This window comes from Corylus avellana, chromosome ca9, assembly GCF_901000735.1.
Source record: "Corylus avellana chromosome ca9, CavTom2PMs-1.0".
In the NCBI taxonomy this organism is placed as follows: domain Eukaryota; kingdom Viridiplantae; phylum Streptophyta; class Magnoliopsida; order Fagales; family Betulaceae; genus Corylus; species Corylus avellana.
Window position 1 is genome coordinate 4,974,836 of NC_081549.1, and position 18,008 is coordinate 4,992,843.

At 34.9% G+C, this 18,008-nt stretch overlaps 1 protein-coding gene across 1 annotated transcript; it reads right to left on the bottom strand.

The window, feature by feature from the left end:
- Positions 1–1,518: 1,518 nt before the first annotated feature.
- LOC132191784 (uncharacterized) lies at positions 1,519–17,866 on the bottom strand. The gene is made up of 16 exons (XM_059606881.1): positions 16,028–17,866; positions 15,862–15,959; positions 14,154–14,439; positions 10,378–10,509; positions 9,887–10,008; positions 9,235–9,474; positions 8,935–9,089; positions 7,772–7,907; positions 6,020–6,116; positions 5,800–5,900; positions 3,290–3,453; positions 2,626–2,697; positions 2,432–2,548; positions 2,252–2,347; positions 2,019–2,140; positions 1,519–1,791 (listed from the first exon to the last, which is right to left on the bottom strand). Exons 1-16 carry the CDS (start codon positions 17,815–17,817, stop codon positions 1,749–1,751), a joined length of 3,771 nt encoding a protein of 1,256 aa, XP_059462864.1. The 5' UTR covers positions 17,818–17,866; the 3' UTR covers positions 1,519–1,748.
- Between the last annotated feature and the right edge of the window lie 142 nt (positions 17,867–18,008).

Sequence of the window (18,008 nt, forward strand, 5' to 3'; positions counted from 1 at the left end):
ATGTGTTAAATTATGCTGCTCAAACTCATACCAAATCAGATGGTGTTTGTCATCTTCATGGAATTATTTGCATTAAAAACTAGTAATCTAGTAGGACAACCTCCAAATTGTGTTAGAGCAAATTCTTAGAGCATATGATTTTCACGTGCTGGTAGTAGATATGTCAATTTAATGGAATTGATTGAAAATATTTTCTCTAACCCAATTTAAAAAAATAATAATAATAATTATCCGTAAAATAATGACCCTAGATTTACATTCTCATCCTAAAAAATGGAACTCACATAATTATGACATCAGAATTTTCAGAAACATAAAAGATGGGGGTACGAAGTAGGTGTGGAGGTTAAAACTAAGACACCAAACAAGGACAGACCCATTCCATGGTCAGAAACCAAAAATAAATAACTCTATTCGAAATTGGCCTAGAACAAAAAACAAAACAAAACCCATTATAAAAAATGTGTTCCAGGCAAAGTATACTTTGGGAGATTTGCACTAACTAAATTACCACTATTTATTTAATTTAATAACTAAATTTTATTATTTTTTATAGTTTTGTTACAAAATATATTTGTTAGAGTGACATTTCATTTGTAAAGACAACAATATCGTCCTAAAAGAACTTGATTCGTCCTCAAGAAGTAGCTCAATGAGTTGGGATCACATCTAATAAAGCGGAAATCACTAGTTCGAATTATTCTCCCCTTCTTGTGCGAACCCTCCAAAAAAAAAAAATACAAATATCATAATGGAAATTTAATGTACGTTTCAATTTAGTCCCGCTACTTTCAATTTGAATAATTTAATATCCCTGCACAATGTATTTATGACTCACCTTTCTACTGCTATATCTTACCGAAATAGTTATGTGACATACCACGTCATCAATGATAGTGAAATGGCATTTCTCCTTCACCTACTTACAAAATAATAACCCATTTTCTTTGAATAAATCATTTTATTACATTTGTTTCACACCAACTTAGGTGATATGGGTTGAATAGGCACTTAAAAAACAAAACTTTTTACTTCTATTTAACTCTGAAGTGGATGTGATTATAATCTCTACTATTTTTTTTCTCGATATTCACAATTTTAAATTTAGTTAAGTAGAATAGAAAAAAAATTGCAAACCCAAACAAGCCAGCATTACTCATTTTCTTTATTTTCTCATTCTCACTCATTTGGTTAGCCTCACTATCGTTAGTAATCCATATGAAAAAGTATGTTTATCCCCTTAATCTACCATTTAATTTGCAATATCCCTTCCCCCAATATTTTAATGTGGTTAATGTAACATATCCATCTACCAAAGGGGTTGCAATATCTCCCATTTTGCCTTAAAAAAAAAAAAAAAAATACCCCTAATTTTTTTTTTAAAAGAAAAAAAAAATTAAAAATTAAAAAGAAAACCAGTCCATGGCGTATTGTGGGTCTTGGTTTTTTTCCCCACTTAATTTTTAGGGGTATTTTTGTCTTTTTAGGAGCAAAAATAAGGATATTACAACTCCAGTGGTAGATCATTCATGGAAAAAAAATAAGGATATTACAATAAGTATAGACTTATTGTAACAATTACTTCCTCTAAAATGAAAATTTCTGGAGGTTGGCTGATACATCATACAAGTGCCATCCCTTAACAATTCTTCATCTTTTCCTGTTGACCTTGGGAAAGAAAGACAGGGCAACAATATTTGGAATATGGAAAACAAATAAATACTCTACAAAACATTTTTAGGCTGCGATTAGCCCCTTAAAAATCTCCAGGGCCCCGTTCTAGTCCCTATCCTGCAAAATTAACAAATAACTCAAAACACAAAGCATTCAAAACTACTTTCACTTTTACGTTATGTTATGTAACAACACTTTTTTCAAACAAAAAATTAAAAATACCTTCTAAAAAGTCTTAACAAAGGGTAGTTTTCAAACTTAACAAACAGGTAAAAGCCACTAACCAAGGAAAATGAGATATATGAAATCAGGGATGTAATACTCTTTCTTACAAAAGAAGTTACCTCCAAAAGCCAGCAAATGCGCGCAAAGTCATATAGATACACAAAGCAACCCAGATACCAATAAAGCCATAACTCGAGGATAGTGTAAATAAGCAGGCTATACTCACAAATGCCACCAAAACCTGGGGACAATAGGGAATGGAAATTATATGAGAGATTTGCATGGATAAATCTGTTAATAAAAGGAAAGTAGCAGTGGGAGCATTGAGCAACCAAGTGTTTGGTAGACTTACCATTGAGTAAGCAGAATATGCAAAATCTGAAGCTCCATAGTTGATTCCATCAAAAACAAATGCTAAAGCATTGATAGGTTGAGTCACTGCAACAAACTAGTTAACAAGAACAACTAAAATTATTGGGGATCATGTAAACTGGAAAAGAACATTATTGTGGTTCAAGGAGGGACAGAATACCGGGATGCTTAGACCTATGAGTCGCAGAACATTGACGTCCGTTGTAAATAATCTCGATGCAAATTGTAATACACCTACGAGGAGGACTGAGAGCACTAGCCCCAGAACCAAGCCTAACTGCATTACAGAACCATAAGCAACGCAGAATACGGAAAGCTGAATAAATAATACTTAAATCTTAAAAATTTGCAGACCTGCAGTATACGAGAAGCAGTTGCTGTGGCCTTGTCGTAATCCTTCCTCGCAAATGAACTTGCAAGGATTGCCTGAAAAAAAGTTGTCACTACAGTCAACCATGGAGACAATTTAGAACAGAACGTGCTTCTGGTTCTGGATAGTTTGATTGGAGTAGAGTTAAATATGATAAGAAATGAAGTCCCGCAGAGCCAGTAAAGACATATCTCAGTACATGCTTAAGAGACCGTTCAACTTGAAAGGAAATACTCTGAGCCGTATGATTATAAGATGCTTTCTGACAGGTTCAGAGACCATAGCTAAGAAGAAACAGATAAAGGCAGACAGAGTTAAGGCACCCCACAAAACCCCAAAGCTATGAAAGGAACCTATGTACATCAGCACAGAATACAAACAAGGAACCCATCCAGTTGTTATACAACCTCCTTTGAGGCTTCCAATAACCTCCCTGGAAAGAATGTAAAATTATAAGATTTATGCATCATTCTTTTAATTTTTCTTTGGGAAGCTTATATGTTGATTGGAGTTTAAGGTACTGTCCATTGATTTATTTCATACAATTTTCTGTCGCTTGACAAGTCGACCACAGGTCTTTGTATAAAAATGTGGAAAGGTGATGATGGTAGATGTATTTGAATTTGATTGAAAAAATATGTATCTTACTTGTCCAGCAACAGCCAACCCATCAGCAAGCAAAGAGGTTGCCAGCCAAATCTGTAGGCAAACCTGAAATGCAGCCATTGATGTTGCTCCCAGCCTTGCAGCCAATGATGCTGCTAGGGTCACACAGAATGTCACAGCTATGACCCTCACCAATAGCATAAATCCTGAATCCAACCACAGGAAAATAAAATATGTTACACACCAGTCAACAGGGATAGTGTATGACAATTATAGACCAGTAACTATTAGAAATTGATTGAGAAGGACAATGAAGATGATACATAGGGAAGAAAAAGAACACCAAACTTGAGAGCTTCAGATCAACATGGAAAAGGAAAAAAAAAAAAATTCTTATAAAAGCACATTAAGAATCATAAATTAAGAGCATATGAGTCCACAGATAAAAGAAACTGATATGTGATGAATAATACCTAGCAAATTAAATGAAATGCACTGAGACCCGATGTAGAGAAGAATATATAAGTCTTTTACTTTTCACCTATATGGTTGGTAGTCCGATATAACTTGTATTCTTACATCAATCCAGTGACATAACTTGCACAGACGAGTGAATTTCAAGCAAAATTATTGAGAGATGTTGCAGGTTATGTAATTTGTCTGATACAATTTGTATCCTTACATGAATATTTTGACATAACTTGCACATTCATGTGAGATTCAAAGGTAAGTTATTGAAGAAAGTTATAATGTTTTGTGATGTCCTCATACCAACTAAGAAGAAGGCCAACCCCCAAAAGATATCAGAGACATTTCACAAATCCACCATAAAACTTTCTTTGAACTTTCTCATTGATGTCTGTGTCCCAAGCGCACATGTATTTGCACACATTGTTCAAAGTTGACACTAAAGGTTGGTGTGGATTTGGAATGCCATGATAAGTTGGTAACAAAGATGGATACAAGAAAACTGAAAGACAGCGCCAATAAAAGGCAACATTGGATGAAATAACATTTAACCATCTATTTCTTGAGGATAAATTACAACTGGAGTTTCAGATGGTACATACATATACATATACATAAACTTTACAGTCCAGAGTTTAAGCAAATAGACTGGGTCTTGGCTCCTTTCATCATCTATTAAGAAGTCCATGCAATCAAGTTTCTGGCTTACACCATTTCATTAACTCTCTAAAATTATCTCAAAACCGCCCTAAATAACACCTAGAGGGGGGATGAATAGGTGTTTTCTAGCAAAATAAAACAATTTAAAAATTGCAACTACACAACAATCACCAAAATTAATAATAGCAGTAAAAAGATTAAATACAACAATTTTGGTGACGAAGTAGAAACCTTTTAAAAAATAATTTTTAAAAGTAAAGCCACTCCAGGGCAATCAAACCCAAGAAACTATAGAAGATTAAATATATAATCAGTTCATACTCACGAAACCTAAAACCTGACTTGTACCTAGACAGTCGACCCGTTTATCTTCTACCGTAGTAGCTTTAGAACTCTGGTCAATCTTCAACTTGGTCTCCTTTGCAACGCGGAACTCCGGCGGCTTGAAGGTTTAAGGAATTTAGAGTGGTTTAACAAAACACTAAGAGAGGTAAGGAATTGAAAGCATAAGGATTCTATAGTTCTCTCTTACCTCACAAAACAAAGGCCTCGAGTCTATCTAAAAATTGTGCATAAAGATGCTTATATAGGCTTGAGAAAACCTGAAGTTTAGGTGAAAGACAGTTTGTGAAAAACATAGTTTGAGGCCACCACGTTCGAACAGGTTAATGATGCGTTCGAGCATGCTAGGGTTTCGTAGTTTTCTTAGTGGCGGTGTTTGAACATTGTGCGACCAGGCGTCGGCCGAGTGTCTCAAATCTACTTCAATAAACACGACGTTTGAACATTGTACAACTGGGGTAGTGACCGGTCATCTTTGTGGCTCCTTATGAAACATTGTCGTTCAAATTGTCTTTGACCAGACTAGTAATCGAGGCTCTCAGAGGCTTCTTTGTCAAGCTCAATAAATAACCTCATTCAAACCTTGATCGACCGCGTTACGACCAAACCCTTTAGGACCTTAAGCTTTAATATACTTAAAGAAAGTCCACGTTTGATCGTCCTTTGACCTCCACTGCAACCGAGCCTCTCTGGAACTCAGTTTTTTGAGATGCACTGCAACCATGTTTGAACTCCTTGCGACCAACTTCAACCAGCAGTCCTCGATATTCAATTTTTCAACATAATTTGGAATCCAACTCAAGAACCAACTTGACAGCCTAACTTAGACTTACACTGAAACTCGTTTGACACTGAATTTGCCAACATAAAACCTAACACCCTCCCCATTTAACATCAAAACATTATTCCCTAAAGTCTCTAAAGGTCTTATGCCAAAAAGTACATACAGTGTGGCTAATCAGATACGTTGTAGAAAACCACCAATTTGGGGTAAAAAGTGCCTAAGGCATGGATTCTTATTTTGAGTTTTGATAATTGTTTTGTGGCAGAAAAGTAACTGAAGAAAATATAGAGGCCCTCACCATTACTAAGAAACCGGCCAAATTGTAGATCGTTGATACTTGGAGGTAAGAGATCAACTTCTTTCATTAATCTCCACATGAGCAACAGGGCGATTATGTACCTATAATGGTCAGATGCCAAGTGAAAAATAGCAGTGGAGAGACTTAGGATATCAAGACATCCTGGCCTAGTCAGAGACAGGAAATATGGAAATTTAATTAGTGCAAAAGTAACACTTACTGAGAAATAACATGGGCAATGGCCGCTCCACTAATCCCCATTTTGAGCATGAAGATAAATATCGGGTCTAGAATGATGTTTGCTACATCTCCCACCACTACATGCATAAACAAACTAATGGATAAGACTTGGCTGCAATTTTGAAAACGCCAAACATGGAATTTTTTTTTTCTTTCTTTTAAGCAAAGAGAAGACAAACTAGCATCCAATTATATCAAGATTTTTATTTCAATAACACTTCAATCAGTAATTAAATACAATTGAGTTTATTCATTTGTAAGCATAAAATAGTTAAATACTTTTTTTGCAAGCAGTTAAATTATGTTACATGCTAAAGTTTGAGTTTGCACATTAAAGTCACCATCTGCTATATTCTGCAAACCAAACATTAACTGCCTAGCTACTAGGGGTGTAAACGAGCCAAGCTTGAGCGAGCTTCCCTTGTTCAGGCTTGGCTCGTTTAAATTTTACTCGAGCTCGAGTCGAGCTCAAGTGCGAGCCAAAATAATCGAGCTCGAGCTAATAATAAGTCGAGCCGAGCCAGCTCGCGAGCTGGCTCTTATATTTAATGTTTTTGGTTTTATAAATTTTTTTTAACTTCAAGTACTCTTAAACGGCTTAAAAAGTTAGTTTGCATATGAGTATTTGCTTAGCCTGGCTAGTCGAGTATGGAGCCTGAGTCAATACAGCAAGGCATTTGGTTTCAAAGAGAGAGGATATGCATCCTTTTATAGATAAGCAAACTTGGAGATTGATGTTTTCTTAACAATGTGGGACAAGTTAACAAGTTGCATTCAGATTGCATTGGGACAACGCCCCCTACAAAAAAATATTTTTTTAACGTCTCTCTCTCAATCCCCCTCACCAGTCACAACCGATCTTCCACCTGAACTCTCATTTCCCACTCTCTCACTCTCGCTCACCAGACAGGTAGTGATAGTGTTTGGGTCTGTTTGATTCTTCAATAGTTTATGTCTTTCGCAATCTCCTTCAATAGTTTCTGCTTGATTCTTCTTCCTTTCTTTTAAGTCTGCTCTAATTGAATCGATGTCTTTTTAATGATTGCTCTCTCTCTCTTTGATCACGAAGGGTCTAGAATTTTTCATTCTCTAACACTTAAATATAAATGCAATTTAAGGTTTTAATAATTATGAGATTTATAATTAATTACGAGCTTATACGAGCTGTTCACGAGCTTAGCCGAGTCAAGCCGAGCTTGCTTCGTTTAGTATTCGAGCCAGGATTTGTGTTCATGAAGTGCTTCATTTAATATTCAAGTCGAGCACGAGCCGAGCTTATACGAGCCGAGCCCGAGCTTGCTCGCGAGATGCTTCGCTCACTTAACAGCCCTACTAGCTACGCAACTACTTAAACATCCTTCTGCTAGTTCAATTTTGCACAATTATCCATAGAACGCAAACCCCGTCTTGGACTTATAGGCACTGAAGATATTGATATTATGTGAAGAGCATCATGACACAGATCCTCAAAATGATATTCCATGGGAACAAAGGTGCCTCATTTTAACTAAAGGGATACATGTGTCAAATCCTAAACCACAATATTGGGAACAAAGGCTTTCTCATTTTTAATTAAAGGATGCTTGTTTCAAATCCTAAACAACAATAAAGCGTCTTCATTTGATTATTTCCATTTGACGTCCAAATACAGACTAACAAGTTCTGTTGATTTGCTAATGCCTCATCAAAGTTGATGGAAATGCGGAAAAGACCCAATCAAAAGAGAACTTACTGGTAGCATACAAAGGAGTTTTTGTGTCCTTAAATCCTCTAAAAACACCTTGCATGGCCAGAGAGAGAAGAACCGCTGGAGCACCAAGAGACCTCAATGTGAGGAATTGTTGGGCTGGTTTTAGCATGGGAGAATTCTACAGGAACAGAATAGTACTGCAGTAATTATATGTAGATTATAGTAATATGAACATTGGAACAAAAAATGGAGGCTAGAGGGACTGGAAGCCCTTTTAAAACAGAGGTATCAAAATTTTCAACTTTTGGGTGGAAAAAGAAATCAACAGGTGAACTTCAAGGAGCAATATCACGTCGTTGCAATGCTACAAGCATTAAGTTATGACTTACAAATATATTCAACCATTTTTAGTGAGCAATTAGCGTATGGCTTCGCATCAACACTCCAATAAAGAATCAGAATAGCTTCCACTCCAATATAAATAAGGCAAACTCTCATGACAGTCAAAATAAAATAATGTGAAAGGCTCTTGTTTACCATGAATTTTGGGGGATCGATTATGTCATGTGTGGGACCTGCTTGAGGATCGATATTAGTTTATCTCCTAATTTATGGTGTAATTAAGGGCTACAATAGCTATCATTTTGACTAATAGCCATTTTAGCGCAGTCCTATAAATAACTAGTGTAAAAATTACCGTTCATTAGTCAAGGGTATCAAAATATGATGAACATTGTATAGCTTTTTATTGGTTGAATTCAAGAAAAAACTGAAAGTCTTTCATACTCAATAGCAGTGCCCCATAGTAAAGGCCTGCTGCATATGCTCTTATGTAACATTGTCATGAAACTAAAACTGCTAGCACAGCAAGAACAAAGAAAATGATCAGACGAGATATCCTACTAGTTTTAAGGAAGCTCCTCTATAAGGATCTTTGGGTGTATGCTCAGTGCTCATATGAGATTTGCAAGATAGTTAGTCCAAACCCAAGTCAGTTCAGGCTGCTCAAAAGTAAGTAAAAATAATGAGTAATTATATGTCCCATTTACTTATTAGCATTACTCTATAGGAAAAAAAAAACATGAAACATTCCATTGGCGTAAAAAGGTCAAGGTATTCCATTTATAGAATTAGAAACACACAGGCTTTGAGAAACAACACGCATGAAAGCCAAGTGATTCTAGCACTAACAAAAGAAAACTTACAGAATCTAGACCCATGTAGTTCAGTATTGGTTTAGCGGAAAATATGAGGAACAAAGCTTGTATTAAACCAAGCAGGCTAGCAATAATCAATGCTGTTGAAGCTGATGGATTATGCCTTCTGTCATTTGTTTTCGTGTATGACTTGTAAATAGACTCTGGTTGTAAAATAAGACAAAAGCCATAACACGTTAATAGGCAACAGAACAATCCAGAAAACTCTACAGGGGAGGAAAAAGATAGCAATTATTCTAATCATGTTTTCAAACAAAAACAAGAAGGGGAAGAAGAGAAAAAGCACACCAACTTGTGGTGTCTGCTCTTCCATTTCAATCTCCTGATTGAGTACAGCATAACCCTTGTTGATTATTCCATTGTGATCTGCTCCAGTTTCATGGTCATCTTCCTCAGTATTTAATCTTTCAGTAGCATCTTCTTCAGCTACAAATGAGGTTGTGACACTGACAAGTGGGAATATTGCTACCTTTGAGACTTGATTGAAAACAGCAATAGAAATTCCAACAGCAGCAAGCTCCACAGGACCTATATGAATCAAGACCAGAACCAAATAGTAATATAATGGCACAATTTTCAATAGCCTGATGATTGATAAAAATGATAGTTAAGCATATTTGTAACTGTTGAACAAGAATTAATGACACCATACACATATAAGGAGAAAATGAGTCAATGACAGTATCCAATCACAATAAAATTGATGCATATGCACATAAATTAGGTAACCTTCTTTAGACAGTAAGGCAATACATCCTACAAAAATATAATATTAAGAGACTTCCCAAATCTTATCCTAAGATGCATAGCATCATGATCACCCTTCACATAATATTCGACAACTTGAACAGAAGTAGAACATGTGACAAACACAATGCAAAAGCTTTCTGAAATAAGAAAATAAACAAATAAAAAGGAACAGTCAGCACAATTCACAAACCTATGTGGCCAATGAATGCTGTGTCTATTAGAGAAGCAATAGGGTCTGCTGTTAATGCCAGCGCTGATGGGAGTGCGATCTGCATTATTTCCTTGCCTAGCTCATCGTTTCTGAAAACATTCCTGAAAATGCCATTGAAAGTTGCAAGTTTAACATTTAAAACAACTTCTCAGCTAAAAGAAAATCAAATAAGCTCAGTACTCAAATAAAAGAAAACAAAGGGCCTGATGGACAGACAAAGAAAAAAAAAAAAAAAGAACTAGTTTTACATTTCAGTCATATCAGTAGGAAAAAAATACCATACTTCATATTAGATTGAATAAAACACCTATGATTGGGAATTTCTCAGTGAGATTTTTATCAGTTTAAATAAAGAAAAAAATATAAACCAACAATGTTTATATATAAAAACGACAACCGCTATAACAACACCAGTGGCAGTACCCAGAAAACAACCCAAAAAAGCTGTACATACAACCAATGAATCCCACCTTGTGTCTTTGAAGAAGAGAAAGAGGGGCATCTTTCCCAAGCTTTCCCACACACATGAAACGGCCCCAAAGGCCATCACGACTCGAATGACCCTTACACCTTCAGTACATGGAATCAAATATCGACTGTTTTAAAAAGAAATTATCTTTTTTTTTGGTTATTTCTGGGCGCTTTAATAGGAGAGAATCATATCAAGAAGAGCTAAGGAAAGCAGAAACCCAGAAGAACAAAGAAAAGTGGCTTCCCAGTTCCCAGAAATTCAGTTCATTTGAATGAAAAACGTGAATGAATGAAGAATGCTTATTTGGGAAGTAAATGGTGGGTGGATATTCCATTTCAGAGAGAGAAGCGTGTGACCCCAGATAGTCAGACCCTGCATCAACCTCCCTCAGTTACGAACACCCAGCAATGACAATACTGAAAACTAATTTCTAGCTTCAGACAGAAACATGAAGGAAAAAAAAAAAACGGCGTCGTCTTGCTTCACAGTCCATGCCGTTTGACATTTGCAAATTTTGTTTACAATCTCCTCATCGGTTAACTTTTCCATTAACCTTTCCTAACATACATCTATTTGTTTAAGGAAAAAAAAAAAAAAAGAGAAATTTTTTTTTTCGCAAAGATTAAGATGTTGGTTCGAATTTAACTGTAGTCCTCCTAAATGTGATGTGACTTTTAAAATTACTATTGAATTTAAGAGGATCATTATTGAATTTTGATCTATCGGTGATTTTAAATGCCACATCATATTTGTAAGAACTTTATATCATTACTCTTGCAAAAATACCCATGTCTCAATTTTTCTAAAAATGAGGATATTTTGGGAATTTTGTTGGGATTTAACATAAAATCCTAACAGAGGGGACATTGAAAAAAATTAAAAGTTCGATATACTAAATTGAGAGGCTTTAAACTTTAGGAAGATATTGCAGATGGGGTGACAATTCATGAAGGGTAAGTGAAATTTCCCTATTGTTTGAATACTGTAGTAGTTTAGGATTTTTCTCACTTGAATTATTCTTTATAGCACTCACAATGGTTGTCCCTAAGGAATAGCTCAATCGGTTGGAGACTACAACTTATGAAGTAGAGGTTACTAGTTTGAATCTCCCATGTCAAAAAAAAAAAAAAAAAAACACTCACAATGGCTTAGCTATTTGTTGAATTATGCAATCTCAAATACAAAATAGATTTTTGTTGCATTTGTGAATGGTGCACCGCTACATGTAGCCTCTAAATAAATACTTCTTTCTCCACATCTCTCTTTTCCCAACATTTTCTCATACTATTTTTTTTCTCAAAATCTCTTTTTTCTCAAAAGTTGAAAAATATGATTTTTAGGAAAAATACAATCCTTTATATAAAAAATAAAAAAATAAAACTTAAATGATATAGATAATAATAATAATAATAATAATAATAGGATGTATAGTATTTTTAAAAATTCATTGAACACTCACACTGGCTTAGCCGTTTTTTTTTTTTTTTTTTACATGTCCACACAAGAGGGAGGTGAATTCAAACTAATGGCCACCACTTTATGAGGCGTGGTTTTTAGCCGATTGAGTTACATCTTGGAAACGCTTAACCATTTCTTACTTTTATATAAAATGAATAAGTAAAACACTATAAAATCCTTTACATTGGATTATGCATTTCAAATATAAAATATATATTTTATTATTATTATTATTATTATTATTTTTGCATTTGTGAACAATTCACCGCTACATGTAGCCGATTAATATACTATTTCTCTCTCCATATCTCTCATTTCCCAAAATTATCTCATACTTTTTCTCTTTCATATCTCTCTTTTTCCAAAATGTTATCATACTATTTCTCTCTTCATATCTATATTTTTTTTTTCCAAAAGTTGAAAAATATGATATTTATGAAAAATACAATCCTTATAAAAAAAAATTAAATGATATAAATAAATAAAAATAGATATTCGAATTTATGGTGTCTTTTAAAACGCATTAACTAAACTAGATAAAGTAGGTTTTGATTAGCTATTTTGCATAAAAATATATATAAACCAATGTGAATGCTCTAAAAAACCATCTACATGTAGCCAAAATTAGTCACATATACATCTCATTAATATACTATTTATCTCTCAACATCTCTTTTTTCCCAAAATTCTCTTATTATTTCTCTTCAAATCTCTATTTTTCCAAAATTTTCTCATACTATTTATCTCTCTACATCTATTTTTTCACAAAAGTTGAAAAATATGATATTTAGAAAAAAAATACAATGCTTATATATAAAAAAAAAAAAATTAAATGATATAGATAAAAAAAAAATTTTAAAAAAAAAAGATAATCGAATGTATGGTGTATTTAAAAACTCATTAGCTAAACTAGATAAAGTAGGTTTTGATTAGCCATTTTGCATAAAAATATACATAAACTAATGTGAATGCTCTACTATACTAGATAAAGTGAGTTTTAATTAGTCATTTTGTATAAAAATATACCTAAACCAATGTGAAATGTTCTACTAAACTAAATAAAGTGGGTTTTAATTAACCATTTTGTATAAAAATATACCTAAACCAATGTGAATGCTTTGCTAAACTAGATAAAGTGAGTTTTAATTAGCTATTTTACATAAAAATATACATAAACCAATGTGAATGCTATAATTTATTATGGAAAAATGAAATTGATTCTTTTAAGGGTTTTAATATATATATTTTTAAATAATAAACTTGAAGTAGATGTTATTTTGGTTAAGTGTTGATAACTTTTTATACTAAGAAAAAAAGTGTTGATAACCTTAGTCAAAATCCTTATTAATCACTAGAAAATTATATTTATGAATTTTGTATTTTAAAAAATAATGAGATTAATTAAAGAGGTGTGATACAGCTACAATTTAAATCAAACTTCTAAACTAAATTTCTCTCTCTCTAGTTTAAGGCTCTCTCTCCTCCACAGGCAATTTTTTTTTTAACTTAAAGAGAAAAGTTTGGTCAAAATTGGGTTTAAGTGTGCCTTTATCATTTTTCTTAATTAAATCACTTTTTAAATAGTAGATAGATAATCTTTTGGACAGAAAACCAATATTAAAACAAGCACAAGGAAAATTGGTTTAAAATGCAAGCATGAAAGTCAAAACAAATTAACAATTAAACAATAAACAAAATGCTGCGTTTTAATATAAAAGATTAAAAGACTTAAAAAAAAAAAAAAAAAAAAAGATTACAAAATTATTAATAAAGTGGTGAATTGCATACAAAACCTGCAAAATCTTACAAAATCTATTTAATAAATTGATGTAACACACCGTGTATGAACCCAAAAAATAAACAATTACAGTGAGAAGCACGTGGCCATTTTTGTTATCAACTTTTATTCTAGGTATTGCCTTGTCTTAGCATATAATTAAGAAAGATTATAGTTTTAAAAATTTAGTAAACCAAGTTAGAAAAATTAATTAAAATTTAGCACCCTTTGAAAAGACCAACAAAATATGTATATTTATAACTAAGCATAGAATTAACTGGATTCAGCTTAGGTGCGGTAGTTGAAAACTACCGCACCATGCAGTAGCCCAAAACGACCCAGTTTGGGGTCGTTTGGGCAATAACAAATAATTTTTTTGAAAGAAAAAGTAAAATAAAATTAAAAATATTAAAAAACTAAAAGTATTAAAAAAATAGAAGAGAAAGAAAAAAAAAAAAAAATGAAAGGGGTGGGGTGGCCGGCCACCCCAAAACCATTTGAAAAATTCAATCCTTTGCAGGTCCAGCCGATAATCTCACCTATTAACTTGCATTTCCATTATCCTCCTCCAACTTTCTCGAGAAAGTGACAGAAAATTGGAAGCCAAAAGGAAAAATTCAAAGAAACCCAAAACTCCAAAAACCATGAGGTCCTTGTATTTCACTCCACCAGCAACACCCATTTCAATTCGTAATCCTCGTATATCACTCACAATGGCGCCTCTGAGCTGTGTTTCCCAAAGGCCATGGGGTGGATCTTCGTCGATTCCGGCACCGGTGAAGGCTATCATGTGCTTTCTCTGATTCCCACCTCTCCCTGATTTTCCTTGAAGGCATGAATTTTATGGATCTGATGGAGCAAGAACATGCACTGAATCTACAAGAACGTCATAAAGAGACGAAGGATCACCCAGATGACATGGCGTCGGTGTTCTTGGAGTTTCTTTCTAAATGGCCAAGGGGCTGCCCTTGGTTTTTTATTTTTAATTCTTTCTAGTTTTTAGTTTTTTAAACTTTTCTAATTGTTTTAATATTTTTAATTATTAGTTTTTTATATTTTTTAATTCTTAAATAATTGTTTATTATATTTTTTAAAAAAATTATTTTTTTTTCCCTTCCCAAAACTGCACCGTTTGGTTCAGTTTTGGGCTACCGCATACCGCACCTAAGCCGGATCCGAATTAACCGACCTGAAATTTGTTAATACCGATTAATTAATCACTAATTATATTAGATTAACCATTTGACCAAAGTAGCTTAGAACAACCTTCCTAGCTTGGATGGGAAAAGAGTCAAAAGTATTTATTTACCAATTTCCCAAGGCCATATTTTGTTAGTCAAAAAAGTGGTTTGGCGTCTTTTACATACAAGTAATAAGTCCTCGTGCGTGTCTGATTTAACCATGCTTCTCGTTCTTTTTATTTTTATTTTTTTAATTAAAAAATAATAATCAATCCTCCATACGGCTATAAACCTCTTTTATACTAATTGTCACTGGCGGAACTAGAGTTTTCAGTGAGGGATATAAATTTACTCCAAATTAGTTTGGATGAAATATCTTTCAACCCATTTAAAATAGTGCTAAGTGTTTATAAACATTTAAAATACACATTAAATTTAGTCTAAGTTAGTAAACTGCTATTAATGATGTTAATAATTTAAATGTTTATAGACACTTGACACTATTTTAAATGAGTTTGAAGATATTTCCTCTAAACTGGTTTAGAAGAAATTTCTGTAAAATTAATATAAATCTTAAAAATTAAAAGAAGATTAATTGTTTAAAAATGGATAGAATGCAAAGGGTCTCCTATTAACTTCTTATCACGTGATATTAGGGTTTATAAGAAAAATTTAGGGAGCTTTAATTGTAATTTGACAAGTTTTTCTATATTAATAGCATAGTAATTTAGAAAGTTTTAATTGTAATGTGAGTAATCATTTTAAAATAATAGTGCTAATACGTTGATCTTGTACGTTGACCTACGAATGCCTGGACTATATATGATCTTCTGATCAAGATATAAAGTCGGGGAACCTGTGCTCGTCCATTCAAAACGACAAGAGTCTAGATACCCCATGAGAAATGCATTTAGCAGTGTATGGAAGAAATGGAGATGCAAGACCATCTGAAAATATTTAATGGCCAAAGAATGATATAGTTGACAAGATAACAAATAATGACTTGGAAAAATATTCCAACTGTGAAGGGTTAGCTTAAATTATCGATTCGTTTGGTTAATACTACGAGCTTCACTGTTCGAGTCCTTGGTCAACCCATACATGATTCTTACGGTGGAGTCATACATCCAGGGTTTATCCAACCGGGATAGATCATGAAGTGGCCTTGCCTTAAACAGTTTTACGTCATATAAAAAAAAAAAAAACTTCCCTTGTAATTGTTTGCCTGTCACCAATAATCTCCACAATTGCATTTACCATCCTCAAATCTATGGAACCGGTTATTATCCCTCACAATGATCAATCGTCCAGTGCACTTGGACATAAACTTGATTGCAGTATGACAATCACCACAAACACGCAAGTTCTTCATAACCCTGATTGGCCTTTCAGGTGGAAAGCTAATGAGCCCAAATGCAATCGCTAGTCTTTCACTGTGATGCCTAATTGCCTGTTTTTTCTCTTCACCATCCACTTCTCGAAGCACAAAACTCGTGTCTGGAACATAACCAGCTCTCTCCATTTCCTCCCCAAGTTCTTCCAACTTCTGATAAATCTCTTCAGTTTTTGCATTAGACCTATCCCCAGAAGCAAATGCGTGAACTCTGTTTCCCTCCTCAACCCAGCTTAAACCAGTTTCCTTCTTCTTCCCCCGGTCCCTTAGCATCTTCCTGGCTTTGGCTGCGTCCTCGTATCTTCCAGCAGCAGCGTAAGCATTAGAGAGTAGCACGTGTATGCCTGGGCTCACAGGACCCAACTCAAAGACTTTATCAGCAGCAAAGGCTGCCAATTCAGTATCCCCATGGATTCTACACCCGGTCATCAAAGCTCCCCATACAGATTCTGTTGGCTCCATGGACATTTCCTTAATAATCGAAACTGCATCCTGCAATTTTCCAGCACGGCCAAGCAAGTCCACCATGGAAGTATAGTGCTGATCCCCTGGCTCGATTCCATACTCCTTCATTTGCTCAAAGTAAAAGCGCCCCTTTTCAACTAACCCTGCATGGCTACAAGCATAAAGCATACACAAAAAAGTGATGAAATTTGGCTTCATCCCAACACCTTCCATCTCTTTAAACAGCTCAAAAGCTCTATCTGTGTGCGCATGCTGAGCACAAGCTATTAGCATTGCATTCCAGAAACCAAGATTCCTAACGGGGATCTCATCATATACCCGATAAGCTCCCTCGATAACTCCACACTTAGAGTACAACGAAATCAAAGAAGTACCTACAAAGGTTGACTTATCAAAGCATGTCTTAAAGCACAACCCATGTACTTGCCTCCCCAGTTCGAGTAGCGTCAAATTGCTACAAATCCGTACAACACTCGAAAGTGTAAAATCGTTAACATCCAAATTTTCAAACAAAGCTTTCTTAAATAGTCTCAAAGCCTCCTCATCCACACCCAACTGAGCATATCCATATATCATCCCAGTCCAGGAAACCACGTTCTTCTCAGGCATTTCGTCAAACACCTTCCGAGCATATCCAATTTCTCCACACTTGGCGTACATGTCAACCATTGAGCTCCCCACAAACACATCAAATTCAAACCCAGTCTTCACAGCAAGGCAATGCACAGACTGCCCAACATCGCACCTCGATAAAATCGCGCACGACTTCGTCGCGCTCGGTAATATATGGTCGTCGGGCCGAACCTGGGTACCGAGCATTCGCCGAAAGAGGTCGAGGGCAAGCAAAGGAAGTTCATTCTGCGCAAAGGACGAGATAACCGAGCTCCAAGTGGTGGACGACTTACGTGGGGCGTCGTCGAAAACTTGGTGGGCAAGGAGGGGCAGTTGGGACTTGGAATAGAAGTTGATGAGGTGGTGGGATAGGAGAGGGATGGCTTGGAGGCCTGATTTGATGATGTGTGCGTGGAGTTGGAGGCCCTTTGGGAGGGACCTGGAGTGCGTTAGGTCGAGGAGGAGGCTGCAAACTTGCCTGTAGTTTTGTTCAAAGCTGTGTTGGTTTAGAGGGTTTTGTGGGGGTTTTGGGAGAGTGATGTGGGGTGTCATTCGGAGGAGTCTTTTGGGGGAGTGGGTGAAGCATTAGAGGGAGGGTTTAGTCATCTATGGTCCGAAACTCAAAGCATTATGGCCTTTATGGGTTCACAACTGTTTACATAGATCGCAAATTCCACATCGAATTTAATATAGTCTTATACCAATTTTTCCGCATGTAATATAAAAATTTATAATTTTTTATA